This window comes from Sphaeramia orbicularis, chromosome 5 (genome assembly GCF_902148855.1).
Source record: "Sphaeramia orbicularis chromosome 5, fSphaOr1.1, whole genome shotgun sequence".
NCBI lineage: Eukaryota > Metazoa > Chordata > Actinopteri > Kurtiformes > Apogonidae > Sphaeramia > Sphaeramia orbicularis.
The window spans coordinates 26,189,781-26,202,174 of record NC_043961.1 but is presented as its reverse complement, the minus strand read 5'-3'; the positions used below and the strand labels follow the sequence as shown (position 1 = coordinate 26,202,174).

Sequence of the window (12,394 nt, the reverse complement as noted above, 5' to 3'; positions counted from 1 at the left end):
TGCTTTGAATTAGTCCTCCCTGTTACTTTACAAAAGCAAAGATGTGCACCCAGTGACAGTTCCAGCTGTAAGAGTTTGGTTTCCTACATGCATTAAAAGGATACAGGAATACCACGGAGCAGAGGAACGACTGCACTTCAGGTAAAAATGGCATGTGTATATAATGTTACATCCCAGTGCAGAGCAGCAGTCCCTTCCCTTTTCTCCTCCAGTCTCCATAACCCAGCACCTCTGTGAACATGGCTTCGGTTCGACTGGAAACTTTTCCTCATCATCTCTTTACACTTGACCAGCTGTACTCTGGCGAGGAGGAGGTGATTTTTCATTGTTGCCTGTCCATGTCTGTTTCAATAAGAATGACTGATGTGCGTGTTTGCCCTCAGAGACCTCCGCTGTTCCAGTCTAACTAAAATCACAATACCATGCTTTTAGCCCTAGTCTGTACTGTAAGCTGAATTTTAAAACCCCAGAGAGGGAATTGTAGCATAAGTATCACGGCTAACCCGATGGAGTGAGCTCGGTGTTTTTACTCTAAGGCTGCAATAATGAGTATAACACCAGATTCAATGTCAGGGCCTGGTTGTGAATTGCAAAAGGCCAAGGGGCATAAATGAAAATTGGGGTTTCACTTTGGAAATAATGGGCCATGATAATACTCACAGATTGAAAGTCATACTTATTCTTTACTTTTTCTCATTTTTGGCTCTTTCACTTTTACTGACTCTCTTTTTTTTCTCTCACCACCGCCCATAGTTTCTTCCTCAGTCCTTCACTTGCAATTTATCTTCTCTTTGTCCTGTTCCCTGACGACACAAGGAAGAGGAATTCAGCTTCATGTGTTTGTTGTTAGCGCCGCCAGGCCATTTTTATACCTCATGGTTAAACTTTGGGAAGTTAGGTTTACATTCACATATTTCCCTACTCGGATGTTTACAGCAATTTTGAGGGATTTGGCTTGATTCTGGAAAAGTACAAGAATCAAACTGTGGGATTGTTGTTTTTCTGTGCGGCGTGTTTCTAGTTTAATAAATACAGAGGTGTGGTGTTCGTCTCTGGTCACAGAAACGTAGCCCTTTCACTGCTTCTGCTTTTTATTATTGTCTAAGTCAATATGTACCTGAATGGTGATGACATTGACAGGTGGAGGTTTTTGGAAAACTAGAGGAGCAGCCAAAGGAAAGAGCAGTAGAAGTCCTGCAGAGTGTTGATGAAAAGTCAGGATGAACAGTCTTGGAGTGCATCAACATAGCTTGGCCTCTTAAACAGACAATAAAAATAGTATTCTTCAGCTTCCCAGTGTAGGTTTAAATATATGTGAAGCATGTAGTCGTCATCTTTATATCTGTGTCACCCCATTTTTACAGTATTTTGTTGAACTAGTTGCTGTGTTTGTTGCTGCCAGAAAACTCTCAGACACAGCTGTACATGCGTCAAGGGTGTACATTGCAAATTATCTTTGACATTTTTTAAACCTGTTTTAACCAACAGGGACTCGTTTAGATCAGGGGTTCCCAAATGTTTTCAGCTGAAGACCCAAAAGACAAATTCAGCACCTTCTCTTGGCTCAAACCTACAATAATTTACCATGAACTTAACATCCTCATTTTTTACTGACTGTTCCACTTTCAGAGCAGTGCACACGAGAGGGATATGAGTTAAAAGCAAAACTCTTCTACTACTTGAAATATGCAAAGTTTTGGGATCCTTTATTGAGGTGAAAGTAGAAATATCACAGTGAAGAATTACCTAATTAAAAAGTCCATAGTGACACATGATGCAGTCGCGGAAAAAATTATTAGACCATCAAAAGGTTCTGCAATCAAGTACTAACTCCTGTGTGTATCATGTGAGTAAAACAGACTGAAAAGAAAACATGGAATGCCTAAAAGCACTGTTTTTGTCAGTACAATGCCATAGATATTGATGTAAGAACTGAAGTGATTTTGGTTATTATCAAGAAAACATGGAAAACAGCTAGATATCAGCTCTGAAATTAAACTCTTATGAGCTATTTTTCTTGTTATCAGTATATTTGTCCAAACAAATGTACCTTTAGTTGTACCAGGCATTAAAATGAACAAGTAACTGAAGAAAACAAGGGGTGGTCCAACAATTTTTTCCACGACTGTATGTTATATTGAAGTATTTTCACCAACATTTACTTAAAGCATCAAAAGTAAAAGTAAGACCTTCTCATCTGGCAAAATAACTCTATTCAAGGTGTTATATTACTCTAGAACACTGAAAATATACTGTAAATCACATTCTTTAAGTTCTACATTAAATCACACATCACTTGTTTTTACATTAAAAAAATACAAATTACTGAAAAGTATAAAATACAGAAGAGTAAAAAAATTGAACAGAAATATAATGAAGTAGAAGTCTAAATTAGCATAACGTGAACACTTTGGTTAAGGACAAATATATTAAATTTGTATTTATTGTACTTAAAGTTAACTTTTAACCTTTATGTAAATACTGTATGATGACTTATACCCCACCACTGGAATTAGAAACATTAGCCAGCATACAATTGCATTCATTTGTGTGTTTTTTTGTTGTTGTTGTTGTTTTTTTCTACACCAAAATAGGTTCTGCAACCCATTTTTGGTATGAATTTGGGAAAAGCAGGTTTAGATTAAAAAGCGGCACAGTTAGTGATTCATCCACATACTTGTACAGACACTGTACAGTACACACAAAACTAAAGTGAACAGAAAAATAAAATAAAATTTAATACTTACATATTGTACAGTACAAATTGGTTATAACATCTATAGCCAGCTGAGCCTATCACTGAATCATTAAAATGACTTTAAATGTTTGTGTGTTTGATTCCAAGACGCAGTCAAAGGTGCAGCACATCTACACCTCTTATTTTGTTTTTCAGTACAGTCTCTACCAGGAAAAATACTGTGACTTTATTAGTACAAACATGCACTATATATAGCAGCCAGATTAGTTGACACATATGTGTTTGTGAGGGTCCGCTCATGAATGCCCACATATGGGCCACACATTCACTAATAGCTGATGACCTCATAAAGCAAACGAATCCAAACAGCAGGAACCAGGTCTTAAAACCTCAACCTGAAACCTGTTTGCTGGCTGTATCTCTACAAGTACATTAATTGAAGCCCTGTTTGTGTTACAGAAAAGGTAAGAAGACACAGAATATTAGACGATGTATTGGATTTTGATCCAATACATATTCATCTTTTTAAGTTCCTTTTGAAATGAGTCATTGGGCATGTTTGAGCATATTTCATTTGCAGAACAGATCCACAGTTTGCACCCTGGTGTAAAAAGACAGCATATTTTGTAAACACCAGTTACTGACAGGAAAATGGATTGTGTGTTGATGTATTTGCACATATGTCTCCATTTGCATATTGACAAGCCTGGCTGATTAAAACAGGTACAAAGGGAGAGCATATTTGTTCTTTTTAATAGTTTGTGTACTGTATAATAAAACTGTAAAGTCTGAATATGAGTGGTCACGTGTTAACATATGGGCCATTGAACAAACAAACACATTAAACAAAAAGATGAAAGAAACAAATTCACATTCTCTGCAAAAAAAAACTCTCTACAGTTGATTGGAAAAAAGTATGTATTGTATTATAAATAATTGACTGCTCTCACATTAAACAAGTACAAACCAGTTATCTGACATCTGGGAGAAAAAAAAAACATTCATGATGATTGCTCAGAATCATTTCACGGTGAAAGTAAGAGCCAAAATGCCCTTTAATTCCACTGACGTCCCAGTTTAAATACAGGTTGGAGAGCCAATAGTTTGAAAACAACAAATGTCAGCCTTTTAGTATGTAAGCAACAGTGAAATATCAAATGTCAGAATGTAAACAGGAACATAAACTCTCCTTGGCTGCAGTGAATATGTGAATGAAAGTCAGTTATAGGAAGTCATTCATGTGGATGTACTTCACACATACTCTGCGACACCGACCCTCAATATGACCTCAAACGACCCAGAATTCCAATCTGAATCCTGTCTGATGTCCGCTTTGATGCATTGTCCCCTCGAAATCAGTCAAATCCTATATTCGAGATGTGTAAAGGTGTGGAAAAACCCCTCTTTGATCATTTTCCTCTCCATCTCTCTTGCTCTTTTCATGTTTTCCTCCTGACAGCGTGTTTCCTTTTTATCTGCCGTGTTCCAAAATGCTTTCGTCTGATGGACATAGTCGGGGTGAACTCCCAGCAGGGGCTTGTATCAGATATATTGCTAATCTAAGTAACATGGATGTCAAGTTTCTGGCAAAGTTTGACCAAAATTGCAGGCTGAATTTTCCCAAAAGTGGAAAATTAGTGGCTCTCTTTATACCACCAGATACTCTTTTTTTTTTTTTTTTTTTAAATCCTGCTCTCCATCCTGTTTATTATTACCGACTGTGGTTTGCACAGTCATGCAGTACTTTGAGGATCTGCAACATTTCATAAACTGTGGCACTTTGGCCTGGGGAGCTACAGTACTCAGTGCATATGCTCCAGTTGTTCTGCTGTTTTTCAGAAATGTCCCTCAGTATTTTTTGGATTTAAATTAGCTGGTACAGATTCATGTTTCATTCATGCTCTAATTTCTCATATCCTCTCCCACTCAGATCTGCTTGTATGAATCATTCACAGTGGGTGGACTGTTCACAAACTTTACATCACTCAAATCCACAGCGTGAACAGGAGGGTGATCTCACTGTATAGTTTAAGTCTTTTGCTCTCCGCTGGTTTTCAGCACTTCAGGGACCAGGACTTGCTCAAACTCAAACAGCCTGGTTTGACTCCTGAAAACAAAGTGATCCCCAAAGGAGCCAGAGGGCCACGGAAAAATGGTCAGCTCGCAACTGGAAAGTCCTGTTACATTAATGATTTCTGTCTGTTTTTCTGTGTTTTGTTCCAGTGACAATATTTTGCCAAGATGCTTTTAGCTATCTGACACTGCATCCAAAACAAATGCACAACTGAGATGCAAGGGGGGGACTGAGTGTTTGTGTTTGTTTAGAAAAAAAAATAAAAAAAAATAACCCTTTATATGACGTTATACACTGCCTGATGATATCCTCCTGCACTTTATATTAAAATAAACACACTTAATATGATCTGTTTAGTCATTAAATCTAATGTTCTCTTCATCCTGGATGTTTTGATTGTATTCATACTTTGTTTAAATTTAATGTAAATTAATCCAGGGATGAGATAGAGATGATCATGCACTTTGAGACTTTTATTTATAATAGGATTTTTCACTTATGGCTCATCGAGTGTCATCATTATTTTTGCTTTTTTTCTTTTTATTATTATTATTTTAGCTTAGGTAGCATCATTTTCTGTTTCAAGATTACTGGTTTTATCCTGGTGCTCATTAAGTGTCATCATTATTTTAACTTATTTTTAAAAACAATTATTTTAGCTTAGGTAGCTTCATTTTCAGTTTCAAGATTACTTGCTTTTTCCTGGTACGAAGATATAACATTTACGCAGTGATTTTTAAATGGATTTTCAAGATAATGCCTGTGAATTTGCTGCAGAAATGCTGGATATTTATCAACATTTTTTTTGACTGGAAGTGAGCGAATGGAACAAAGCGGAAACTAAACAGTCATGTGAACACTGTCCTTACTGTACCTACGTATGCTGAAGGACATGAACGTCCTGAAAGCAAGGACTGGTAGAGGCACAATAGACTCCTGCTGACAGACAGGAGGGTTTAGAATTTCTGTGTCACTGCACACACATTTCACTTCAAACCTTTACTCAACACTTTGACATATAGGTAAAACCTTAAATAATGAAGTTTTATGGAGAAAGGTTTCAGTTTGAAAAGTAAATTATGCTATTATGATGCCGCTAAAGCCTGTCTTTCATTTGCATTGACCTGCAGGATGTTATCAGTTACCTTCATAACTAGTGGAGCAGCCGGTCATAGATACAAGGGACAAAGGTTAAAAAGGTTAAGACTCACTGAAACTAAAGGAAACTAAAGGTACTTTGACACAGTTAAGAGGAATATAAGGAAGTTGTGTAACAAATATGCAGAAAAAAAACAGCATTTTGTAAATTTGGTGTAGAATGCAGGAGTTTTGGACCTTGTGTGTGTAGTTTTCAAATTATTCATTCGTTCCTTCCTTCCTTCATGTCTTGGTTTGTTGGGTCATTGGTTTTTTGTTATGATTTGGTGCTATATAAATTTTAAAAAATATATATTTGATTTGATTTTCTTTTTTTTCCCCTTGGTTTGTTCATTGGTTTGTTGGTTCATTCATTCATTCATTCATTCATTCATTCATTTGTTAGTTTGTTGGTTAATCGGTTTGTTGGTTTGTTTATTTGTTGGCTAGTAGCTACTAGTTTATTAATTGGTTTATTCATTCATTCATTGGTTTATTCATCCATTCATTCATTTACTCATTACCCCACCCCCAAAGGGGAGGCAAAGGGTATTGTTTTTGGTTCGTTTTTTTTTAATTCTTTGTTTCTTTGTTTGTTAACACTGTAGCAGCAAAACTATTGGATGAATTTATACCAAATTGAGTTTATAGATTACCAGTGACCCAGAACAGATCTGATTACATTTTGGGAAAAGTTGGTCAAAGTTAAAATTTTGTATGATATTTTTAAATCTTTTTTTTCCCATTTACTTATAATTGGCAAAATTTCAAATGTCTGTAGCAGCAAAACTATTGGTTGAATTCATACCAAATTGGGTTTATAGATTGCCAGTGACCGAGAATAGATGTGGTTACATTCTGGGAAACATACTGTAGGTCAAAGTTCAGAATTTTTATGAATTTTTAAAATCTTTTTTCCTCCCATATACTTATATTGGGCAGAATTTCAAATGTCTATTAAAAACATCAGTTTTGTTTAAATTTACTACAAACTTGGCACATATGTAGAGGCAATTGATATGCTGACATTAGTGCACGCATAGACATGATGACATCAGCTGCATCAATGCCAAAATAAGCTACAATATGTATGAGGGGCGGGGTTTGTTGTGCCTGGCACCACTTATTCATTCATTCATTGGTTCATTCATTCAAACACACTGAGGGAAGTCCTTATAGGTTGTTCAGTGGTGTCAAGGTACATAAAACAAAGCCCAACAAGGATTTAACAGTTACAAACATGACTACAGGTAAACCATGCTACAGGTAAGGTAGAAAACACTTAAAAAGTAAAAGCAGTCAAATTAAAAGCAAAAGCAACTGAAATCAATAAAATCAGTGGTTAAACCCTGGAAGAGTCTCAGTGGAATTATTGAGGACAGATTTAAATATTGTTGTAGCCAATTCCAAGTATGTAGAACATAGTAACTAAAGGTGGACCTTCCTAATTCAATTAACACAATATGTGAATATGTTCAACAGGTGTAGATGGATCACATACATAACTTTTCCTTTTTTTTTTAGTTTAGTATCTTCACATTTTGTATTAGTACTTCTACATGCAATATTTTGAGTATATACTGTACATGCGTTTTAGTAGTTTTTAAATAAAAGATCTGAATATTTCTAACACTTCTACACTGTCTAATGTTCAGTGAATGTGTTGAACAAAGACTGCTATGTTACTTTTTACTTCTTACTGCAGTAAATTACAGTGTTATGTTCTCTAGTTTCACTTGTATGGTCTATATTTTTGAGACATGACTTAAATATTGTTTATTGTCATGAAGTAAAGGGTGCCTCAGTGCTGTCACCTCAAAGCAAGCAAGTCCTGGGTTTGATCTGGCCAAATGCGAATGTTTATGTGGAATTTGTGTGTGTTCTCTCCAGATACTGTAGCTTTTTCATACAACATGTACATTAAATGCACATTACTGTACATCGGTAACTTCAGTGTGCTCCTCAACACTGCTTGTATGTGTTCTCAGTGAGACCATATGTTTACAGATCTTCATGTCAAACTTCCTGAAACATTTACCTAAAATCGTATATTTTACAACATCCTGTTGATATGTGATAATTTAGCATGGTTTTTGTTAGTTTTAACACTGTAAATGATACTCAACTGAAACCATTTTTCTACCCAGACACTTCCATATCCATAGCATGCAGTTTGTTTACATACATTACTTATGGCAAACATGTGTAAATATTTCAGTGCCTTGTTCATGTGATAGCAGCTGCTTCCTCCTCTCAACTCTTTGAATCAGCACTTTGTTCGTGTTGCTCCTTATTAAAAGTTTCAGTGTGATTGACACTACTCATATAAATCAACCGGTGAACAATGAAGATGTGAGTCAGTCATTCCAGTGTTGTTCACTTTTTTGGCTCATTTCTGTATCAAGTCTCTATTTCACATTCCATGCAAGCATGGGCAACTGCACTCCGAAGCCATGCAAGGAGGAGGATGAGGACTAAACCGGATTTTCATCAATGAGCTGCTGTTTCGTTATTGTGGCAGAAATTGAACCTTGTCATCAAGATATGTGTGTTAGCTTTCAAAATGCAGACATACTCCCCTCTGGTCTCATCTTTAATTTAGTTGTGCTGTTCAGTGCGGTGCAGAATTTCACCCTTGGCCGTGTTTCATGTTATATTTTCCATCTTTCAGCGCTTTCTGTCCTGTGATGCATACGTTTTCTCTCCCATTATTTTGAATCAGTCCCTTGTTCCTGGTTTGACCGCATCATTTTTACTCTGTCTACTGTCTCATGAATGAGGTCGACCACCAGATTCCCCCTCTCTCTGCTCTCGGCTGTCTTGCAGTGTGATGCTGCTGCAGCCAAACCACAAGCCTCAATTACCCAGCATTCTTTGGAGAGGACGAGAGAGGCCCCGTGTAGCAGACTATGAAATTAACATTCATGACAAACCTCTCAAGCCACAAAACTATTTCATGAGATCAACAGTTGCTGAATTTCACCAGTTGAGAGCAGTATCACTTCTGTTGCAAAGCCCTAAATATGTTTGTTTATTTTTCTTATAAAGGGATGAGTAACTTTGCACTGATCTTATCTGGTCGTAATACATGTAAAATTTGTTTTTGTTTTTTTGGCACATGATGAGAAAAATGATTCAGACAAATCCATAATGCATAGACAGGGATTTTAATGTATGTTTCACTTACAGTCACTGGCTTTCACACTGAGCAGTAGTCACTTTTCAACAATCCATGATGCATTGCATCTGAGTATACCAAAAGAAGTAGAATAGCCCAAAACATCATTTATAAAAAGGCAACATATTAATGGTACAAATATTCATTTGTACAGTAAATCTTACCACACACTGACTTGAAGAGTGGTTGGTGAATGATCAAAGATTCAAACACAACCAAAAGACAAAATATTACACTAATAACCTCGTTCCCTTTGCTGTTAAGCACCATCAGACAACTTTCGCGTCATAATTTAACCTTAATTATTTCACCTAACTGTGCTTCTAAGGTCACTGCTGCTATTTTCCTACCAAGGTGAGTGAGTGGTGAAGTAATGGGATACTACTTGGTTATGTATTTCATCACCACTTGTGTCATTGCACTGGAATGTAAAAATTTTCTATTTTTCTAGTTTCCACGGTCTTTGTGTAAACAAGGAACAAAACAAATAAAATTCATACTAAATCCTTTTTTTTTTTTAGGGATTGTGGGAAACATTTTGAGAACTTCTGGGACAGGGTGCACTAAGCCAACAGAAGGGGAGGAGTATGTAAAACTTATTTGAGCCATATTTTAGATTAGCAGATTTGTCTCTTTTATCAGGAGAGTTTGTAAAATATGATCAATATGTTTTTATTAATAATATAGTGGATGACAACTGCTTCCATGTGTTAGCCTTCCCATGCTCTTTTTGGTGTTCCTCTGTCACACTAATTCATGAGGTTCAAACACTTCACACTAAAAATCCCTGAAATATAACTTTAAACTATGCCTTACAGTTTGGAGTCAACAGTTACATTACTGTCCAAATACACTACAGCGCTTACCCAATAGAAATGCAGAATAAAGCTAAGAAATACTTTGAAGCAGCACACTGAACTTGGTTTAACCTGTAGAAATGTCCATACAGATTTAATCACTCTTTGCTGTTCTGCATGGCACACTTTGGAAGGAGATTTCTAACTATTTAAAGTTTTAAAAAATCCCCTTTTCTTCACGTTATGGCAGTTACGCAATCAGTGTGGACACTATTTTTGACAATCATGGGATTCACAATTTTTAAGCCACGTCATGCAAACATAAAGTAAGTACAGATCACATCTGTTCTAACTGTTTTTAGTGATGTAGCAGTAAAAGTAGGGAAAGCTTTTTTTAAAGGCCAGTGATCAGAAGAGGCATGGAGTACATGTCGATGGAAGAGCTAAACTTAAACTGTCACATCCTGACTGTACAGTACATCCAGACAACACTCCTCTACGTCTGATACACAAGGATAACCAGCTGTCAGCGCTAACAATGTACATCATAGGATACTGTAAAAAAGGGACAACACTGCTGTTTTCATCATTTTTTAAATGAAGCGAATGAAAAAAGCCAAAAAGGATGTCGACACACACATGAAAGCACAGATGAATGTTCAGTAATGATAACATGACTCAGTCTGGTGCATATTCAACTCGGGTTCTTTCTAAACAGGCTGCTTGTGGAGAAAAATACCTGTAAAAATGTAAAAGTCATAGAAATGACAACAGTACATGATGACAGATGCATATCAAATTTTGGTACCTGTTTTTTGCATCCACGCAAACTACTAAGTCTGACTTAGTCAATCTGGTCTGAAGGAAGGTGAAGCTATATTTTGATGCTTGATAATTTTTTTGCACAAAATATAATGCAGGTTCTGTATCACAATATATAAAAACACTAGTAAGTTTCACTGAGGAAGCTGGCAAAAATATCTCTAAGAAATGATATCTTTTTCAGAGGGGATTTTATATCATTACTGTAGATTTCTTGTGTTTTTCATACTGTAATATCTCTGTTTAAAGCAACATAACTATAAATTAAAAATATAAAGGGTGTTACAGTGTAAGCCATGTGCACAAGTCTCCATTCTGAAAGTATAGAATGAGACAAAAAGCTTAAAACTGCCTTTTAAAGCAGGAAATGTATTACAAGCAAAAAATATGAAGCTTCAGAAAGAGTCAGTACTGTAGGAATTATGCAGAAAGGAACGATTTTCAGAAGATCCCCAAAAATAAACCCATCACACTGTTTATCCTAAAGGCACCTTAGACAAGAAGATATATCCCTGTGCTGAAGTGGTTAAAGAGGTTTGGACTTGAAAAAAGCTAAGGGGGGACCTTTTCCTTCCAAAAAGCTTAACCACTGAATGGAACCACTATATCACCAGAATAAAGGCTAGGTTATATCACCAGAAAAGATGGAGGTTTCAGATGGAGTTTTCATTGCATAAACTAATCTATCACTGATTGTCTAAAAGCTCAAATTAAAGACACAGAATGCAGATCTGTGTGTGCTCATTTATAAGACTTAATTTCATCCCAAATACTACAATATATTAAAATGCTCTATGCATTTTTGCTTTAATAAATTTTGCTCATGACATTTCATCATCTGCATTGTACTGTGAAGTTGCGTTTGTGCAACAGGGTATATTTTAAAGATAACAAAACATGCATGGGGAAATTTTCTCCTGATCATGCAGATATTATTCTAACAGCAGGAAGTTAAAATGACAACACAAAAATATATAAAACAATAAACAATAAAACAAACAAAGAGACAGGTTGAATCAAAATCCATGAATAAAAACAGTGTCCAACAAGTTCTGTCCTGCTTCAGTTAGAAACAATAACCCTGACATGCTGGTGGACAAGTCTTTGCTTGCCCTTCTTCCTTTGTATGTCTTCCCTATTTTAACCCATCCACAACTACAAGAGCAGTCTGTAAAAGCGATCCACTCTGGTGCATCATTATCATCAGTTCTCTGTCTATCAACCCGTTTAATTTCTTCCTTGTCATGGTGCACAGACTTGCTCCCCCTGCAGACGAGAGGTTGGAATGACGCTGTATTCCTCACCAGATAAGGGGGGAGGTGGTGCCACTGGTTCCACCAAAAGGTTAAAACTGGAAAGTCACTGGGATTGATTAGACAGGTAAGTGAAGCAGGTGCAGAGATCACACCCTGCCGAATGGGTGGCAATGTTATGTGCAGTTGGACAGAGCGCCTGCGTTGTTATCGACGTTCTGGGAGCAGCCTCCCTCACAATGAGCCTCTGAGGAAAAAAGACAAAAAAACAATCAGTACTGTATCCATCCAGGATTTAACAGCACTTACAAAACATCATTCATTCATTATCAAAGAATTCAAATTAAAGTATTAAATATTTGAGAGTCTATGCAAACTTAAGCCACAATTTAATATAATTAAATAAATGAATGAATGAATGTTTTATGTCTGACA

At 36.3% G+C, this 12,394-nt stretch overlaps 1 protein-coding gene across 2 annotated transcripts in view; it reads right to left on the bottom strand.

The window, feature by feature from the left end:
• Nucleotides 1–9,057: 9,057 nt before the first annotated feature.
• The window catches only part of camk1b (calcium/calmodulin-dependent protein kinase Ib), a 51,975-nt gene continuing 48,638 nt past the window's right edge, over nt 9,058–12,394 (bottom strand). For both annotated transcript variants that reach the window (XM_030134564.1, XM_030134563.1), the window contains one exon: nt 9,058–12,206. In XM_030134564.1, the coding sequence (XP_029990424.1) occupies nt 12,136–12,206 (71 nt within the window). In that variant the 3' untranslated portion in view covers nt 9,058–12,135. The remainder of the gene's footprint in view (nt 12,207–12,394) is intronic.